Source organism: Haliotis cracherodii, unplaced genomic scaffold (assembly GCF_022045235.1).
Source record: "Haliotis cracherodii isolate W230 unplaced genomic scaffold, xgHalCrac1.p SCAF_4, whole genome shotgun sequence".
Classification (NCBI taxonomy): Eukaryota; Metazoa; Mollusca; class Gastropoda; order Lepetellida; family Haliotidae; genus Haliotis; species Haliotis cracherodii.
Genome location: NW_027266297.1, coordinates 30,080,240 through 30,102,531, shown reverse-complemented (window position 1 = coordinate 30,102,531; position 22,292 = coordinate 30,080,240). Strand labels below are relative to the sequence as shown.

Here is a 22,292-nt window from a genome sequence, read left to right as displayed (position 1 = left end):
AACACCTCAATTGGCGCAAGCATATAGAATATGTGGAAAACAGATGTCAAAAAGACCTGAACGTATTACGGGCAATTTCAGGCACATCTTGGGGCACATCGAGGGACACTCAGCTGGACCTCTTGTTTGGGAGTCGGTAAGATTGTGTATTTTTAGTTGGTTGTGGATGTGGACTCCGAAACCTGTGTGTTTGGAGATCGGATCTCAGGATCCGTCTGTGTATATGTGACACCAATTTGGCCAATTTTCATGTATGTATGCTAGTGTGGTGGTTTTAGCGATGTTAGGATGGGTCTGTTTATTTAGTGTATCGGCTAGTGTTGTGTCTATTTTGGGTATTTTAAGTTATGGAGTGAAGATATTGGATGATGAGGTACCCGGAATAAAGGTCGTTGTTTATACCACCGATGCTCTGAGGTCATCATATGGTCGCATTTTCAATTATGACTTACTTAAACAATACCTACACAATGTTGCTAATCTAACGTGCTGACTATCTGAATTTAGAGATTACCTCGCAGTTTTGAAGGACTTGAGTATGCAGAAATGACTAAAATTACATAAGTTTTCTCGGAGAGCGCGTTATCATAGAGTAATGTTTACTTCTCTCGCTGGACATGTTGTCTTAACGATTAGCTCATAACGCTTATAAACTAAATCTTGGGAATGAAGGCAGGCGTATCTCAACACCGACTGATAATAAACTTTGGACGGAACACGCATGTAGTCTTAACGCTTAATAGATAATACCTATCAACTACACGCATGTTGTCTTAACGCGTAATAAATAATGCTTATCAACCAAACCTTTTCGAGGGATTATCCCCCCCCCCCCCCTTCCCGAGTAAACACATCAAAATTCGCGGATGATGGAGCCCTCTGGATCCGCATTAAAAGCATTAAAATGGCCAAAAACTTACTTAAAAAATCTCTAAATAAAATACAGCAATGGGCAGACAGATGGGGCTTCTCCCTAAACTCGGAAAAAACAACAGGAATAATATTTAAAGGGGCACTGATCTAACGCAATTCCCCGGACTGGTTGTTGCCTTTGTTATTGTTTTTTCCCCCGTGAGTACCCGGATGATACGCAACGCAACTGAGCGTGACCAGAGACTGGGCTACCGTCTGCAAGGACAGCTAAATAAACTTGGAGGCTGGAGGCAATATTTGTTTTACGCATTTTTGCATAAACACTGACTGGTTAACTGTGACCTATAATGATTTCGACAAAGGGCGCATGTTAATTAATTTCTTCAGCCTAAACAAACAGACAAAAAGAACAGCGGAGCTCATCGGATGTCGTCATTTGGAAATACTCCAGATGGTTATAGTTTAAAGGGGCACTGATCTAACGCAATTCCCCGGGACTGGTTGTTGCCTTTGTTATTGTTTTTTCCCAGTGAGTACCCGGATGTAGAGCAGAAATCTAGACTAGTTCGCGACCTCTGCTGCGCCTTTCGTAAGCGCATTGGTCACTTTTATGGATACCGGTAGTAATAAGGGCGTATGGTCACATTGATCAACAAAATGAAATACAGTTTTCGAGATAATAAGGAAATGTAGGTATCTTTGGGGGTAGCATCGGTAATGGTGACGAAGTTTTGATAAGTCACTTGTTTGGTATTTTTGCGATTTTCGTTTACACTATTTTTACTTGCAACACGAAGTAAATATTTCACCTAAGGATTGTTTTTTTATAGTGTGCATATTTTTTTACTGTCAAAATGTGTAACATATTTATTAAACGTCTAAATATTTTACAAAGTAACTGAAAAACATTTCGTTGAAAAGTACATTCCTATGCTGTTTGGCTTCTAATCCTACATAATAATCTGTTGTGATGTTTGTAGGCCCTTTTGATCGTCTTAATCAATCTGGACAGATTTCTTAGTCAAAATGGCTGAAATATTTACACATTTTATAAATTGCCTGAGAGAATCACATTTTACAAATTGACGGTAATATATACACGCTTACAAAGGAAAAGACCGGTGAAAACAACGTCTATCGCGCTTTGAACCAAGGCGTAGAGAAACAAGAACGAATCAGTTCAAATGAAGGAAAACAAAATGCAAATACCATAATTACAACCCACCAAATTTATGTGTATAAATTTTAGGCAGATTCCTTGTTCGAGGAATGTATCCGTGAATATCCACACAAAGGAACAATATTCCACTCGTCTGCAGCTGTACAAAGAAACTTATTCGATGCCACGTGTCTCTGTAACAATCAAATATTTTAAAAGATATATATCGTTTCGGGATATTATAACCCGTGTTCGTTTCTCAACGGATCACTTGGATTGTTTCAGGTGTTTCACATAGGGGTCAAGTCTCAAGGGTCGGGTGAGAAAGCCCACGTGACAACTATTTTTTTATAACGTCCACGGTTCCATTGAGTGATAGAGAACAATAATCAATCAATCACCGTATTATCAGTTAACACTTTGAACAAAGTATGTTGTTTTTACATCGGTACTTCACGCCATGATATGAGTGTATTCCCTTTGTTTAAGTAAACCTAGACATGTAAACACTCACTTTTGACATATCCACTGTGCAAGATAACAGTGATTAATCAATCAACGTATTTTCTATTAATCCTTTGATGACCAGGAACGATCCCTTGATTTACAAAAAAAAGTAAATAATCTGATCATTCATCTCTTGCTTGGCTGCCACCTGCATATTACATAACACACATTTCACCTCACTTCAAACCTGGATTTAGATTGAATAATTACCCCAGACACAATAAATGCCAAATGGGAACCTTTGTCAGGTAATCTAAGTGGTGTTACCACTAATTGTACATGTAATAAATTCATTAACTGAGCATCAAGGGAATGACGACAAATACACAAGTGTAGGGTTAGACGAGAAAACGTGGATGACAACAAGGGAGTAGTAATCGTATTATCGACGCAATCCAAAACCCGAAAATGCTTTCACTGCATGGATACTTTTTTTAGTATTAAACTATAACCATCTGGGGTATTTCCAAATTACGACATCCGATGAGCTCCGCCGTTCGTTTTGTCTCTTTGCTTAGGCTGAAGAAATTAATTAACATGCGCCCTTTTTGCCGAAATCTTTATAGATCACAGTTAACCAATCAGTGTTTATGCAAAAATGCGTAAAACAAATATTGCCTCCAGCCTCCAAGTTCATTTAGCTGTCCTTGCAGACGGTAGCCCAGTCTCTGGTCATGCTCAGTTGCATTGCTCATCATCCGGGTACTCACGGGGGAAAAAACAATAACAAAGGCAGCAACCAGTCCGGGGAATTGCGTTAGATCAGTGCCCCTTTAAGAACCCGATAACCAAATGCAGCAAAGATGTAAATACGCTAAGATGCCGAACCGGCTCCAACTGGGGGGCCTCCAAGGACACCCTCCTCTCACTTTATATATCACTAATTAGATCTAAACTAGACTACGGCTGTGCCATTTACAACACCCTAAACAACACTGTCATTTAAAATCTAGACTCAATCCAGTATCAGGCTCTAAAACTAATCACACGAACTCAACATGGCACCTCCAGCACATCACTCCAGGCCTTCACAGGAGAAATGCCACTAAAACTACGTAGGGAACAACTAACCCTAAACTTCTGGGCCGCGTCCCAATCAAACCCTCTAATCCAAAACATAATAAACAACAATATTAGCGCCAAAAACCAAGCCCTAGCCCGGAAACATCCACTACTTACTCCAATATCCCAAAGAATAAACAATTACCTAAATGAACAAAAAATAAGTAATCTCAAACAAAACAGTAAACAATCAAATATCTTCACCCCAAAACTTAAAATACCTAAGATAGACACAACACTAGCCAACACACTAAATAAACAGACTGACCCTAACATCGCTAAAACCACCACACTAGAATACATACACGAAAATTGGCCAAATTGGTGTCACATATACACAGACGGATCCTCAGATCCAATCTCCAAACACACAGGTTTCGGAATCCACATCCACAACCAACTAAAATCACCCAATCCTACCGACTCCCAAACAACCAATCCATATTCACGGCCGAACTGATGGGCATGGCCTCAGCCCTACACAATCAGCAATCTAAAAACAATAATTAAAAATCCTTATTCTAACCGACTCCCTCAGTGGACTGCAAGCCCTCAAAAATAAAAAAAAAAAAACCCGCCCCAAACTAACAAACCAAATACTCAAAAGCTCAAACGACTTAACTATGGCAGGCAAACAAATAGAATTCATTTTGATCCCCGCCCACGTAGGAATCATTGGCAATGAAAACGCCGATAAAGCAGCCAAATTATCCCTTAAACTCCCAGAAATAAGCTTAAACCTACCTATCTCAAAATCAGAAATTAAAAGTGTCACTAAACAAAAAATTACCAATAAATGGCACAATATATACCTAAACTCAAATAGCCAAATCAGAAATGTTCTTAAAAAAAACCTAACTAAACCAAAAATACTACACCCATCCAAAAAAATCGATAGAATAATCACTAAACTACAAACAGGCCACACCAAACTAAATAACCACCTTAAAATAGCTAAACTACACGCAACAGGAACCTGCCCACACTGCAAACAACAAGAAACACCAAAACACGTACTCATTCACTGCACACACTACCAAACACACCGAACCACACTACAAACCACCCTAAATCTTAATACTGCACTTACTCTAGAATCAATCCTAAATCCACAAAATAAAATAGAAAAATTCAAAGCCTTAGGCATGTACTTAATTAAAACAGGACTAATTAGTCGCATTTAAACCCCAAATAAACTAATAAAACCAAAATCACATAAACTAACAAACCACCCACCACACACAGCTCCCTTCCGTAGCGCCCTCTACCCACTCCTGGCATTCATTCCAAATCTCAAAATCTCAAAATTACTATATAAGCAACCCTTGAACCCCCCCTCCTGGGTTGCATCACCACTTCCTTTTCCCCTTTTCGGAAACACATTAAATGGCCTGGCGGGCCCGTGTGCGACATACGCTTGCAGTCGGAAAGCGCACGTAACATCTCCAATATAAGTAAGTAAGTAAAGTAACCAAACCTTGTGAAGGAAGGCCGGCGTATATCATCGCCGACTGAGATAGACTTTTAGTACACAAATTATTCAGTAATATACACAAAATATGTTGTTTATTCTTATTTCATAAAGTCAAAATTAGTTACAAAAAAATAGAAGAAAATATTATGTATTTTGGAACTATGACATAATTGTTCGATCATCAAAACAAATGATAGGGGAAAAAAGAAGTTCTGTCATTGCCAAGTGGTGTTTAACTAACAATTCAGTTAGTCAGACCACAGTCAAAGACAAAGGAGGCATGGTTTAAATATGATTCATTAACCTGTCCCTCTCTGTACAAGGCGTAATAATGCAGCTTTACCTGTACCACGGATGAAACATTGTAATAACCTGTTTTATATCTGGTAAGAAACGTCTACCTCCAATACCGTGACGTTAACCCGTTTCCTTAATCCTGGGAGATTCGAACCCGGATAAAGCATGTCATTCCGTGATCTCTATCAAATCGGCCGTTCAGGCTCACGTGGAGAAGGAAACGTTTCTGAAGTCATGCTTTTGGAAATATTAGAACGTATTATTTGGATTATGTAATACAATGTGTTTTTTCAACTTGCAAGTTGGTCTAACTGAAATGTGCAATCGCATCTGAATAATACGCTCGCTTTTGTCACGCCAAACGTGTTGCACGTGCGAAATTGACTACGCACTATTAGGTGGTTGGGTCCACTTTTGTAAAGGTCACAAACGAGCCAATCTTTCTTTTTGTTACAAGTTCGACTTATTTATTTTTACATATTTGTGCGTTATTTGTCAGTATCTAAGCTGGATAAACCATTCCTCCTCGGTTATGATTGGTATTGTAAGAAGAAGAAGAGAGTCTGGAGAGTAAGGCCCCTGGCAGCACCACATGGGCAACAGGAGTTTGCAAACAAAGTTGGCATGTTCCACTTGACAAATGTTTTGTTATTATTCCATTCCGTTTTGTTGTCTTTTTGTAGCAGACACAAGCACAAATCGTGTAAAATCTACGCAGTGTCTGATTGGCTGTTAGCGATCGACATGTTGGACAACCTTTTCGACGTCAAAATCGGGTTTGAAAACACTAAACTGTTGGCCGTGTGAAGCCATATTTAAGCCAAGCACAATCAATATTATGCAAGAATTTACGTGGCATTAGATTGGTTAACTAAGCAGTAATGTTTTGCTGAAAATTGTCCACGCCCACTAACGGATAGATTTACATGGTATGTACACCGTTTTTTTCTCCTAAACGCAAAAAATATTGAAATCGATCAATAACGAAGAAAGCAAAAGGGAAATAATTACGCCATTATATTTTACGGCGCTTCTTTCCATGAGAAAAACGTACATGCCCGCCTGAGGCTGGTGAGATTCTTTAAAATGTATGCCGGGAGTGTGGACGCGCAAATGCGAGCAGGAGGCTCGTGCAAGCGAAGGCACTTGAACTGCGCTGCAGCGTATTACCACGCCGACAGCGAGAAACCCCCCAGACAGGTGCGAGTGTGTGCGTCGGCTACAACTGGGGACCTCTGCGCCTCACCAGGAAGATTAATCTTTCGCTACCTGCTACATTTCACTTCCCGTACAACAAAAGTAGACAACGCTGGTTAACCCGCTCGGCGGCTGGTTGAAGCCGCGACCGGCTGTCTCCGATGTATAATTTCGGATCTGTGAGTAGAATTCGGATCCGAGACAAACTGCCGCTCCTTTGTCAGAATTATGTACAATTTACGGATTGCGGACGGGCTTGCCGAGGTACACGGTTTAATTTATCTCGCTCACGGGAGCGAGCGCGTTCTGGGACATAGTTGTGTTTGTGACGACCGCATGCAACACGTCTGAGTGCGAGACCGGCGAAATGAACATAAGATCCGAAGTTCTAGCTAACACCCGACGTAAACATGGAAGATCCGAAAAAGCAGGCAATCCGAAAACTTAACCTCGGAAGAAGTTGCTCGGAACTAAATAGTCTCGCTCTGCATTAAGATCTGAAACATCCCCGAATTCATATCGTAAGTTTAAGGTTGGGAGGGGGGTTACGACCTCTATTGGTGCTAAACCATTATGTATTAGTTGTTTTCAGTACAGTTCCTTGTACCATATGGAAAAAAAACACCAGGGAAGGGTTTTTTAAATGGCATGAAATTTCCCATACGTTGAAAAGAAACGCAGTCCTGACCGCCTCCGTGGTCCAGTTGTAGGGCATCATCCAGAGAGCTGAAGGTTCAGGGTTCGATTCCTGGCTGGTTGTGTACCAAAAGATGTTAAAAGATGGTACTTGTTACCCTTCCACGTGCTCTGCATTAAGGAGCTAGCTAAAACAAGTACAAGTGGAGTCCTATTGTGTCTGAGTGGGGTATTCATGTTAAACTGTGGCATGGTCAGTGGTCTAGCACTATAAAATCGGCATTAGTCTGGACTAGTACAAGCAACCACACACACACATAATATACAAGCACCTTATATGTGCATACTCTTGGAAGCGACTTTAAACCCCCATTTCTCACCTTGTTGGTCCAGACTCACAATGTCAAACAATGGTGTCGAAAGTATTCTTGACACCACCAGGTGAGTCACAGGAACTCGATGATACTTTAAATAATCTATTCATATAGAAAAAGCGACACACCTCTCTTTTCATACAGTCTATTTGTATAGAGATGTGTGTTTTTCTTCTATCTGATATATTATGCTATACACTATCATCGAGTTCCTGTGCTGTTAGCATGCAGATTTACTGCAGTTACATCAAATGTAACTAGGCATTCAATCATTAGGTGGGGGCCACGGGTGGCCCAGTCGTCTAAGGCGCCGCGATTCGCTGTGCAGAGTTGCGTCCCCTGGACACGCCAGAAACCTATGATTGTGGGTTCGAATCCCGGTTCACCCCGATTATGTTTCTAGGTTTGTCAGCACCATACCCGTACTCGTGGGTTTCACCTAAGTGGTAAACATCTAAGACCTGCATCACTTCGGGCTTTCCCCCCACATTAAGCTGGCACGCCACGATATAACTGGAATAATGTTAAAAGCAGCGTTAAACCCAACTCACTCACTCAATCATTAGGTTTTATACCTGTATGTTTCCTAGGTTTACTGGTATGCATACAAATTGCAGGTATTGATGTAGTGTGCGAAAACATATCAAACAAAAATCCCTTTGTACCGGTATATTTTTTACATTTGTCACAGTCAACAAATACTAATAATCTCTTAGATTATGTTGAGTGTGTTAATTTCATAAAGAAACAAAACAAAAAAATAAACAAGCATAATTTCATTCAAACCATCATTAAAATTTTGTTTTTCAATTACGTTTTATTACTTTTTTTTCAGGTTTGCAAACTTTAGCCAAATCTCATTTGCAACACAAAACTAAAACTGACCTTTCAACATGTGGTGGTTCACGATTGTAGCAATTATATAGCAACATGCTTCCATGTGCCGGCTACTTGTACTAGTCTGACCAATGCCAGTTTTATGGTGCCTTCCCACTGAGGACCAAGCCACAGTTCAACAATGATACATACCCCACAGTGTGCTGACTCAAGCCTACCAGTCCTTGTTTTGTCTCTTAAATGCCGAGCACCAGTTAGGGTAACAACAGGTACCACCTTTTAACATCTTTGGTTGTGATGCTGGGGATCAAACCCCAGGTAGAGCATGTAACGACCATAAAGGCAGTTTGCATGAACAATATGTATTTACTTTCATATTTACTTACAAGAAATTTACATTATGTGAAGCCGAAATATCAATATATATATATATATGTGTGTGTATTTGAATTATAGCCCAGAGACTGTATTACAGAAAGGAGAGGATGGGAGGCCCAGTGGTTAATTGTTTTGATCATCACAGTCAAATTCAGGGTTAGAGTCTCACTTTTGTTCTCAATAACTCTTGCTGGTGAAAATTTGCCAAACTGATTAAAGCATCATAAAATATCTCTTATTGTTAATCCATTTCATGGGTGAAACAGATTACTCAGAGTTGCAATATCAGTTTTCTATTATCTCTTAATAAATATCTCTTATTTCTTAGGGGGGCACAGGTGGCCCAGTCGTCTAAGGCTCCATGATTCGGTGTGCAGAGTTGCATCCCTTGGGCACGCCAGAAATCTATGATTGTGGGTTCAAATACTGGTTCACCCCAATTATGTTTCTAGGTTTGTCAGCACCATACCCATGGGTTTCACCGAAGTGGTAAACGTCTGAGACCTGCATCACTTCGGGCTTTCCTCCCACATTAAGCTGACACGACATTTTTATAACTGCAATAATGATAAAAGTGTGTTAAACCCAACTCACTCACTCACTCTTATTTCTTAATAGACAATATATTCTAAAGTAGGACATTTATTACCTGGCCATGTGAAAAGAATTTGGTGGATAATCCAAAGAGATTCCAAGCGTGGTTGTTGTCTGGAAACATTTCAATTGATATGGATGATAAAAGAATCTGCTACTTCATCTCACAAAGGGGATGCAGTGCAAATACAGACAAGATCCAGTCTGTACAAGAGGGCCAAGCATGTGACAGGTTCACCGTTTGTTCTAGGTAGAAGATGAGACATTGGTCTGTGTTAATGCCAGTCCAATAACCAAAACCAACCGCTGTAGACACTTTGCTTCTTTTATTCTTCCTCAGCTTTACACCACTCACACAAAAACAACCTGTCACGCCGGCCGGCACATGCTCACCCACTTTCTCACAACACAAGATTTTCCCAGAAGCCCCACTTCCGACATGCGCAGTGGGACTAGCTTAGCAGACGATATATCAACACTCTGGAACCTACGTAAGTTATATTAAAGTCAGTGTTAACATATGTGCCTTACACTTAGATGTTCTTTCCAACACTATTCCCAATTCAAGACAGACAGTGTAAATTTCTGGACTTTTGCGAGTGCACTGACTAATGTTAAAGAGCCTGTTACGTATTGCAGCGTCTACTAATGGGACCAACTGTATTGTTTCTTGTGATCATAAACCTGAAACTCTGCGTTTCAATATACTTTACTATAGTGATGGGGACCGCCTCTGTTGTCTAGTGGTAGAGCGTCCGCCCAGTGAGCGGAAGGTCCGGGGTTTGATCCCTCCCTGCGTCATACCAAAAGACGTTAAAAGATGGTACTTGTTACCCTGTCTGGCACTCGGCATCAAGGGGCTAAAACAAGGACTGGTCTGCTCGGAGTCAGCATACTGTGTCTGAGTGGGGTATTCATGCGGCATGGTATCTCAGTGAGCTAGCACTATAAATTGGCATCAGTCCGGACTAGTACAAACAACCACACACACGTACATGCACGCTATATAAGTGCAATAATCTTGGATGTGACGTTAAACCCAATTTCACCTCCCCTATAGTGGTGGAAAAATGCATTGATGGATCGCGATTTTTTACTTCTTGATACATGTTTGAGCAAGGTATCGTGATACGTATCAGATCGTACAGTTGGTGTATCATCCCAGCCCTACTTTCTAGATATTCTTTGATGTTGTGTTGTTGTTTACTGATTTTGAAAATTAGTTCTGTGAGAAACAATTCCTGGGTTTACCTTTTTTTGCATTTCAAATTTGAATTCACCTGTTAATATCAGTAACTGGATTGTCTGGTCCAGATAGAGAATCTCTGTCAGGCAGACAAGGTACTGTTTGAAGGGATCAATGAATTAATGTTTGTTTTGATAACCTAGGGACCATGGCCCAGTTCCACAAAGTGATCGTAGCGCTACGACTGTCGTAAGCCTATGCTAAAGAATGGGAGTTACGATCATCTTAGCGCTAAGATCGCTTTGTGGCACAGGGCCCATGTCAATAGTGGGGACCAGGGAACTCAGGTTCGCATATGTTTAATTGAAATTTAACATTTTGAGTGAGATGGAACAAATTATCGATTAATTTCTGAGTGGGAGAGGCACAATTGTTATTCTCAAGTAACATTTGGGAAATCAAAGAATCTCCGCCATTTAATTTATGCTTGCAGTGACCACATGTCTTTACTTGTAAGATTATGAAAACATGTTCATTCCAAATATCTCCCATTGTATGTTATTGAACTGTTCTACAATTAAGGAAGAGAATTTATGTATGTCAACTTCTTTATTATGAGGAACACAACGTTTCTGAGTATATGCATATATGTTGTGTTCCTCATAATAAAGAAGTTGACAGCTATAAATTCTCTACCTTTTGTGTATACTTCTAAGTGTCTTTCACAGATTTGTTTTACAGTTGTCACTGCTAAAGCTATGTATTTCATGAAATGAGCTGGAAAATAAACACTCGTTTACCAAACCTAATTAATCCTCTGCTGCTTTTGTTTATTTAATCCCAAGTAGATTGATCTATGCAAGTGGCCCAGTCGTCTAAGGCGCCGCGATTCGCTGTGCAGAGTTGCGTCCCTTGGGCACGCCAGAAACCTATGATTGTTGGTTGGAATCCCAGTACGTTCGCCCCGATCATAATTCAGGTTTGTCAGCACCATACCCGTGCTTGTGGGTTTCACTGAAGTGGTAAATGTGTGAGACCTGCATCCTTTCAGGCTTTCCTCCCACATTAAGCTGACACGCCGTGATATAACTGGAATACTGTTAAAAGCGGCATTAAGCCCAACTCACTCACTCACTCACTATGCAAGAAAGCACTGTAAGGCCGACATGCTTTGAGTGGGGGGATACTTTCTTACCAAAAAAACTACCGGTCGGCCTCACTGTATCATCAAGAAATTTCTGTCTCTGTCTTTGCCTGACATTTCACTCTTCTTTCTTGTACCTTCAAAAGGAATCATTTTACAACTTTTTCACGAACATCTGGTATCATCAGTGAGTGAGTGAGTGAGTATGGTTTTACGCCGCTTTTAGCAATATTACAGCAATATCACGGCGGGTGACACCAGAAATGGACTTCACACATTGTACCCATGTCGGGAATCGAACCCGGGTCTTCGGCGTGACGAGCCAACGCTTTAACCACTAGGCTACCTGACTGCCCCTGTCATCAGTGAATTTCAGTGAAGCATTCACCGCCATTTATGTCCTATGGAATCTGTTTCGGTAGATATTTGAGACTGATTGTTCTCTAGCATTGATGTTTTATATCTACAACAACATTTTTTTTTAATGGCATAAAAGCAAGCATATATTTGTTTAAAACACAATCACAACAAAGCAATATTTTTCTTTGTGAAAAAAATTTATTTGCTACAGAGAATGTAAACATACAGGTTCAATAATGTGAAATTGAAAAAAAAAATGACAAATGCCTTACATCGGGTACCTGCTCACTGTGGAAGCGCCTATTTGGAAGTAACTACCATAGACCGTTTAGTAACTCCATGTCCCCATCCAACACACACACAACATCAACCCATTCCCTGCCAACTCATCTCAAAGATTAAGCAAGAATATTTCACTGGAACACCTCAACTGGGATGTTTTTCACATCTTCATCTAATACTGCAAATTTATGTGGATTTAATCAGAGATGGATTCTTACAGCTGGTTCTTAAATCTACTGCATGTGCAAAGGCAAAATTGTGACATCGGTTAGCAGAGAATGGGTTAACGGACAACAAAAATAACCACACCCTAGGAATCGCATGTCCGATTTCATGTGTTGGAATGCAAGACAGCATAGATCTCAAACCCATCTGGATCAAAGTCTGAACAGTGAATGTGCATTTCATATAGTCATATATCACTGTGCTTAACGCCGATCTCGTGTAAAAAAATGATATTACATCTCAATATGTTACTACTTTGTGTTGAATGAAATATTTGCTAATATATGGTGCAGTAAGGAAAATATTACAGTACCTAACACAATTAAGTTGCCTTTCACACAGCTGACAAAGGGTTAATTCATTTTTTTCTCCTGGAATATACAAGTATATGATATCTAATGATGAGGTTCAATCCCTTTTGCTGAAGATCTTGTTGGAGAATATAGGTTACCATGGTAACTATGGCAAGGTGATTGTGTATGGTTGTATTTGAAAGCTTGGCTGAGCTTTCGATAATTATGATAACTAGAACAAAAATGGCTGTCACTTATTAAATATGAAGGATATTTAATTAATGACACAAATGGACTTCGTTTTCTGAGAATGCTGCATCATAATTATAATGTAGGAATGCAATGAAAAAGGGAATAATTTCCTAAAAGCAAATTATGAAAATGATACTGACTATTAAACATAGTAAATAATAACCAGTCAGAAATGTTAAAATATTTCAGGAGAGGAACAAAATCTCCCATGAAACTGTACATTATTCTGCTGGTGATGTCATCTCAAAATACACATCTCAAATATATTTCACGCCTTTTCCACAAATTTTAATCAAAATCAATTCAAGCAAATATTTTCCAAAAATGGTACTTAAAAAAGAAAACAAATTTTGACTACCGGTAGACATGAAATAGATTAGCATATTGACTGGCATATTGTGAAATTGACATGAAATACACTGTAGACTTAATCAATGTTAATACATGGTCATTCTATACCTCAGTACCAGCTGATGATTGACGTGGTGTGTGAAATAACAACTTGATTGTGACATGATTAATTATATACAGTGATAGGGTTCAAAGCAGTCAACATCCGAAGCACATTTGCAAAATGATAAGAAGAACAAGCATGGTGAACAAAGGCGCACCATTCACAATTTGTTACAGATCTACCTGTCGATATTAACGATGATTATTTCGATAAATACACTCGTCTGTATCAAAAAGGTTACATCAATATACAAAGTATGTTGATACATAGTGTTTTGTCCTAGCTAAGAGCATTGTGTCTGTAGTTTGAAAATGTGTTTCATGAAAGACGGAAAACAGACTGATTTGAATCTTTCAACAATCGACATCAACAAGACCTGTCAATCAGATCCCTAGAAATAATTGGAAATTAATCATGTAACTGACGACAAATGATCACTGTATCACAGGAGTGATTCGATGTCTAACACTAAGGTCAAACATAAATAAAATTGAGAGAACAAACACATCTTGAACCAGTCACTTTAATAAACCCGAAGGATGAATAATTGTGGTCCACTCAGATTATAAAATATGCATCATAATCATAACTGATATTAATAAATAGATGTGAAGTTACCATAATTGATATTATTTAAGCATGACTTGAGTATGGTCGAAATCACATGTTATATCACAAACTAACATCTCTGTTAATATCACTGACATGAACAATTTCTGAGCATCAGTTAGTTTCATGTATAAAGCTATTATGAAGAAAACTTAACAGAACCATATTGACTAATATTTATATGACTTATACAACAAAAATATAGTATATATCCCTACACAGCTTCATGTCTTTTGACATGTTAGCCCAAACCATGGATAATGTATAACCTAGTTGAGTTAAAAATAATAATGGATTCACAAATAGTAACACTTGAAATTATTTCTCTATTCACAATACATCTGAAAAAAATACACAGACCGGTTCATGAAACAAAGTTGCACAAGTGTTTGAAAATATACATTTTCATAAATCATTTGCATTGATGATTGGCAGAAAAAATGGTTTTATTCCAAGAACAGTTGTATAAATGCCTTGAATATTTGGTAGGTTTATAATATACAAGAATGTTTTGGGATTTGGAAAGAATGGACTAAAGGAATGACTAATGAAGGAAAAAACAACAGTAATCACATTAATTTTGATTTCAAGCATTGGTCATTATCATATCAGCAATTTAATGGATAAGCATACATACTTTCCTGTGGTAGCAAAAGTATAACACATAAGGACATGTTTTCTAAACAAAATTTGACAATTTTTATAATTTAGTGTTCGAGCATTATTCTTCATTACTAAAAGTCTGGAATTAGGTATTGCCAATACATATTGGAATAAATTGTGTTGATTTTCTATGGTAAAACTGTACATACTGAAACTGTGTCTTCATCTGGAAGTGACTACCTATTAATACAGAATCTTTCAGTTACCAGATTCAATTCAAAATGGAAACGGTCAAAAGACACATTAGAAAATATCAGTTTGATAAAAAAAATTAAATGAAGATATTTTATCAAATATCTTACTTATTAACCAAAAAATATACATATGATCTAGAATATTTCTTTCTGGCAAGAACATGATTTTAGTAAAAGAATATTGATGACAAGAACAAGTAACTAGCTATAACAGTCTTGGGTTGTCAACAAAACAAACATTAAAAAACCCAAACAAACAAACTTCACCTGAGGGTATGAGGCTAAGAGGTTAAGAATCTTAATGGGTAATAAACAATGCCAACAAGAAACAAAAACATAACAGTGAGCTACTGAACCTTGTTTAGTCAGGTAATGTCCATAGCTAGATGTTGGAAAGATAAGGTTTTGTGATTACTATTTTCCTCCAGTAATGAGTAAGTGCGTATGGTTTTATGCCGCTTTTAGCAATATTCCAGCAATATCACAGCGGGGGACATCAGAAATGGGCATCACACATTGTACCACCAGGCTACCAGACTGCCCCTCATCCAGTAATGTAAAGGTTGTGGTTAAAACTGAGGAAACAAAGACCATGGATGATAACTTTACAATGTGAGAATGTTGATTCTCTCTGCCATGCTTTTTGTTGGTATTGGCTTTACATCATAGTTCTTTGTCTCAAAACTATTAGATGTAACAAACAATTATCTGCTTAGGATTATCTGCTTATTGATTAGAGATCAGATTATCTGAGTAAATATTGTTTCGAGTGGATCACAAATAAAAACTTAATGCAAATATTTTGAAAACATATGCCTTCAGAAAAACAATACTATGGAATGTTTATGGACTTGTGACAGGGTAGATGAGTATTATAATAGTTGTGCATCACTAATGACATCAGGATGAGGACAATCCAGTCTTAATTGAGTTTCAGTATGGCAACAGTGAAAATTTAGTATGACTGTAAAGTACAGTATGGATTAAGTGTAGTACTCCTTTCAAAATGGTAATAACAAAGCATTAGAATGTTCCAAAACAAGTCAAGTATGGTAACAGTATCTATGGTAACAGTTCAGTTCCAGTATGGTAACAGTATCTATGGCAACAGTTCAGTTCCAGTAGAGTACAAGGACAATTTCATAAGGTTAGAGTACACTTCTATTGTACAGTGAGTGAGTGAGTGAGTTAAGTTTTAAGTCACATCGGCAATATTTCAGCCATATCGTGACCTATTGTACAGTATCACTATTTTACTGTGTATGGAAACAATACATGTACTGTACTGTATAAAATCAGGATGCTGACCGTACAGTTTCAGTACTGTTTAAAACAACAGTTTCAGGACTGGTATTCTAACAGAACAGTTCAAGCATTGTAATAACACGTGATGGTACCATGTCCTAGGGTCACAGACACTTATTTTCCTTATGTCCACAACAGTAAATAGTTGTTTGCATTTTACAGACAGCGAAACATTCTGCATTTCACTGAAAATATGCCTTATCTGGTTTTTATATCTTTCTCAAACTTTCATGAGTTGTTAACAGAATTTTCTCCTGACAACATTTTTTGGTTATTTTTTTATCTTGCCTCTTGGAATTTGAAAATTTGTTGGAACAAGAAAATGAAAAAGATTGGCCTCATCATTGTTAGATATAAGCAAAGAAAAGACGCAGATTCTGAAGCGTACCTATTTCAATGTAAGTGAGTGAGTGAATGAGTCGGTTTGGTTTTACACCGCTTTTAGCAATATTCCAGCAATATCACAGCGGGGGATACCAGAAATCGGCTTCACACATTGTACCCATGTCGGGAATTAAACCCGGGTCTTGGACGTGAGGAGCGAACGCTTTAACCACTAGGCTACCCGACCGCCCCTATTTCAATGTAAGAGGGACTTGTACAGGGTGTACAGTAAGTTAACATCAAGCATAATTATTTCTCCTGAATATTGTACTACATGGTAACTGAGACATGTAATGATGGCAACTCTTGTTGCATGCATGGCTTTACCTTTGTGACTTCTGGAAGGGAGAATATTTTTTAAACTCTTTTATGATTATCATTATGATACTGTTGTATGTAGGTTTAGAAATATGGAAATATTTTGAAAGATATCATTCCCATTAAATAAAAGATACAGACATAAATTAAAAGTAGTTATGCTGTAATATACATTTAGTATTAAAAATATAGTATCAAGAGGCATATTTTCATTCATTTTAAAAACTCATGGTCATTATTGTTCAATATAAACATGATCTTTCACATTGTTCTCTGTAGAAGAACAATTTGGACACAAAATCTTATCACTATGAGAATTTGGGTTTAATTACTTTCTCTCATAAACTAACAAATTAAATACTTCAATATTATTCATATGAATTTTGAAAACCACATTCTACCAATCAAACATTTTTCCATGAGATCTTAAAGTGTGCAAAAATATTCAATACAATTTAGTGGAGACCAAATCTAAAGTATTATCCGAAAATGTGTTGGCATGAACATTAATGTGTCAAGTTTGGTGTCAAAAATTTATATTTGTGAAGAAATATTTAATCTAGAAGATAAATACATAGAAACTTTTGTACACATATTCAAAACAATTAAATTCAGTCTGTTTCAACAATCCAAGACGATGAGGAGGGACAACTTTCACTATTAAGAAAATGCTTACTGAAAGAAGAATAATGCTACAAGTATTTATTCAGAGATCAATATATACTTCAGGATAGACAATCAAAGCAAAAATAAATACATGAAAACTAACTCTACAAAATAACATTCGACACCAAAATGAACAGCTTTCTGTGAAAACTTTGCATATGACAATCAACAAGAATAAGCATGTTTACCAAGTGAAAGAAATGATTTGCATACATTTATTTTCTATACAAACCAGTATTTGTGCAACCACTCACAACTTACAGCACGAAACAAACATAAAATCAGGTAGTTATTTCTCTTTCATGGCAAGGTAGTTACCTCCCCTTAGATATCAGAGTTATCACCCTTCATGTCCTTTCTCTCTATCATGCACAGTTTATAGCCCCCATATGGCAACACTGTTTTGTCGAAGAAAAACTCTTAATTTCACATATACACAAGTTGGTAGTATATGATGGGTAGTATATATCCCAGAGTGATCTCCCTTGACATGAAGAACGTTAACCCTTTCTCATCACATATGCCTAACATTTCTCGCCTGACTTTCAGTGTCAAATAAAATCTATATTGCATAGAAGATAATAAATGTCTAAATACACACTGTGGAACATCTATAGGCCAAATCCACTACAAACACAAGTGATCATCCCCAGGCAACATCGTAATATATCATCATGTCTTGATACTTACAAACAAGTCGTAAAACGCATTATCATATGCTTATTTCTTGTAATTCCATGCCCTCGTCAAATGCTTCCTGTATACCTCTGTGGAATCTATTTCGGTGGATAATCAAAACTGGATACTTTGATGTTTACGTTTTTTATTTAATTGAAATAATTGATGTCAAAATTGAGTTGATGTTTTTACACCTCATATAAAATAAAACCATTCTTACTTATATTTATGATTCTGTTTAACATTATTAAACAGCTTCTTCATTAAATTAATCCTGCAGAGAAGATTAATATAAAATTTACAAATTTAACAGAATGAATATTTTGTGTGAGACAGTAAAAACGTTTTGGTATTGTGATATAGAATATATATATATATATACAGATTAAGTCACTAGTTATTAGAATACCATGATTAGTAAGGGCATGGAATTGTTTTTAAGCAAAGTTAACCATGGCAGTGGCTTGTAGAAAGAATCGAGTCCAATTTAATTTAATAATTAATTCTAATAACCACTACCAGACAATAACACTTGCTTATTGGTACTGTCAAATTCAAGATAACAAAGAGTCCAACAACCGTTGCAAAACACTATACATTTGCTCACTAAGATAGAATATTACAAATGCAGTTTACAATAGCATATTTCTGAACAGTGAACTGGATTGGTTTGGCATATTTTTTTCAAATAATCATTTTCTACAAAAACATCAACAAATCTCATTGCAAATGGTATCATCAACACTACACATAATACTGTTCTTTGGATTTTTAACATTATTGACACTAATGATAGAAGCATCAAACTAATTTGTATGAGATAACCAGGATTGACATTGGTTCTTTGTTGCCTGTGACAAGCAATTTAATGAAGAGGTCGTTGGTTTATGAAATCTTAAGATAAAAGATGAACACATCTTGTACATAATATTATGTAAAACTTGGAGCATAAAGACAATGAAATTAACAAGATCACGTCATTATAGGAACAGGAAAAAGTTATCTGTGTGAATGACGATGTTTTTTCTGGTCATTTAGTAAATGTATCCTTGCCATTGTCAAAATGTCTTTGTCATCCAATTATTTCTCATTCACAATTTATAATTAACTCTGTTAAACATCTGCGTGTGCTCATTTTTTCAAGGCATTCAAAAGGCATATAGTAAAGAGGAAAAGACCATATAATCAATTCAATTCCTGGTTATCTCTAGATGATTATGATGTTTTGAATAAATATAGGTAAAATTATTAAAGCTAAGGGCAAAATTGGAATATATCTGAAATGACTACTGAAAATCAGAAATTCAAATCAGATTGACCCAAAAAAGTAAAACTGTTTGTTTTGAGTATTTTACAAGTGAAAAGTACCAAGATTTCTGGGAAAACATGTGATATTTGATACAACTATGAGATCACCCATTGAAATAAATTAGAAACCAGTACATATTTAATGCTATCAAATAACTGTGGTTTTGAGCAGTGTTCGAAATAGCTACATGTCCGTTGATGCATCTATAGTAACATCGAGAGTACAATCAGTTTAGAATTCAAAACTATGAATGCTAGTGAATGAATCATGCCAGATGATACACATATAGTCATCCTGTTTATGAAGAAACTATATACAGTGCTTTAGAGCTAGCTATTCATTGCTTAATCCAAACAAGGCTAACTCCTGTTCTTTCCGATACTTCAGTGGCTTATATATGGTTTGTTTTGTGAGATGATACATGACGGCACTGTATAATGGGCTCTTAGCAGAGATTTCTTATGATTATGGAAAAGGTGTTGTCAATTCTATTTTATTCAGTCAATATTGTGTGCATACACAGAATTCCAATGTCCATTATGACTTATTTAGGTCACATGTTCATTTGAGTCTTCCAGCATTTGGGTATGACTTGATGACTATCATTAACTCATGAGAACCATGGTTACATATGTAGGTTATTTCGAACACTGCTTCTGATAGGATGAAACAGGATGGGAGTATATATATATATGTGAATATACATATATATAAATGGCCAACAATTCTAGTTAATACACAAAATATTGCACTGGAGTCACGTTTATTTCTGAATATGCTATACTAAACCAAACTTATTGCAATGATTTTTTTCATATGATTAAAGTATTGCATGTTATTTTGCATTGGTCATTTTAGCATGCATGCATTTATTCTGAATTTAAAATGTCTACCAATTCTATAAACTACTTCTTTTGCTTGAGAATTCTTCATTGGAAGGTTGTTTACCTCCGATGTAGAAGAGTCCAGGTAAGGGGAGGTAATCAAGTTCTGGAACAGGTTTTAATGGCAATTTCTTTGCTAATGTTGCCATTTTGGTTCTTGTTCCAGCAAAATGGTGAATGGTATTGGTGATCTGTACAAGATGTATCTATCATTGTTTAATCACATGCTGAAAAACGGTGCAGTGTGTGAAATATGTCCTGCTACGCTGTGGGTAACACAGAAATCTTCCATATCAACTGATCGGAAAATTCCACTTGAGAAATAACATGAGAAACACGACAATATATCACAGTTGTTTGAATGAGAAGATTAACAATAAAGTGAATTTCACATAATATATAAGTATATACATAATTTACCACTGTCATGCAATGTACATATGCAATAATGGGTTTCAAATATGTATAACTGTGCTGTGTTGTCGTTAATTGCTTGACAACAACATATTTCCTGAAATTGACAAGTGAATGCTTTAAATCCATCCAAGCCGGTTTCACGGCAAGAATACAAGTTGCATGACATCGTGTGCCAGGGAGACTCGCTATCAAATTTGGCCCTATTCGGCACAAACACATCCAAATAATACCGAATTCCACATATGAAATCTTTAAAACACCATGGTTTTCTCAAACCATACACACAGATACTCTTAAAACATCAGAACCTTGGGTATGGAAATTCTCCAAAATTATTACAAAACATCAACAGCACACAACTCTTGTCCTTCGCAGGATTCAACCAACTGAACACCAACAAACATCCTGCACTACAAGCCATCCAAACTGAGGCTGATGACCTTGACTTCTCCTCCTGCAATCAGGAATGTGTAAACTGATAGGCTGTGAAATTCCGAGTAGGGTCCTGGATATTATTCATTTCTGGCATAGTCTTTAGTGAGAGGTTCACGTTCTGCTCCAGGGGAATGTTACATTCACTCTCCTGAAACAAAGACACAAAAGGACAGATTCAATAAACGGTCAAATGTACCAAGCGCTATGCATGCTTCTATTCAAAGGGGGGCGGTCGGGTAGCCCAGTGGTTAAAGCGTTCACTCGTCACGTCGAAGACCCGGGTTCGATTCCCGACATGGGTACATTGTGTGAAGCCCATTTCTGGTGTCCCCTGCCGTGATATTGCTGTAATATTGCTAAAAGCGGCGTAAAATCAAACTCACTCAATCTATTCAAAGGTTGGAGTTCAGCGGACATATCATTTCTGTTACAAATTACTGTGTGAATGAGCTAGTATGGTTTTTAGATCCTTTTAGCAAGATTCCAGCAATATCATGTCAGGGGACACACTTTGTACCAATGTGTGGAATTGAACCCAGGCCTTTGGTGTGGTGAGCAAACACTTTAACCACTAGGCTACCCCATGATCCTTGTTACAAATTAACCTTCTGCAGACGAAAACCAAAAAGAAGCTATTTTGCTTGCTGTTAATCCAGCAAACAAAGACCCATAATTCTAGAGATGGTGTCACATGACATGAAACACCATACCTTTTTTATTTGATAATAGGGGGCACGGGTGGCCCAGTTGTCTAAGGTGCTGCGATTAGCTGTGCAGAGTTGCCTCCCTTGGACACGACAGAAACCTATGATTGTGGGTTCGAATCCCGGTTCGCCCTGATTATGT

General features: G+C 37.4%; 1 protein-coding gene across 7 annotated transcripts in view; it reads right to left on the bottom strand.

Annotated features, from left to right (window-relative positions):
- Positions 1-18,648: 18,648 nt before the first annotated feature.
- Positions 18,649-22,292, bottom strand: part of LOC139478214 (serine/threonine-protein kinase MARK1-like) — a 259,220-nt gene continuing 255,576 nt past the window's right edge. For 6 of the 7 annotated variants that reach the window (XM_071260595.1, XM_071260601.1, XM_071260596.1 and 3 more), the window contains one exon: positions 18,649-21,594. In XM_071260595.1, coding sequence (XP_071116696.1) covers positions 21,472-21,594 — 123 coding nt within the window. In that variant the 3' untranslated portion in view covers positions 18,649-21,471. The remainder of the gene's footprint in view (positions 21,595-22,292) is intronic. The other variant, XM_071260600.1, reaches the window with a different exon arrangement.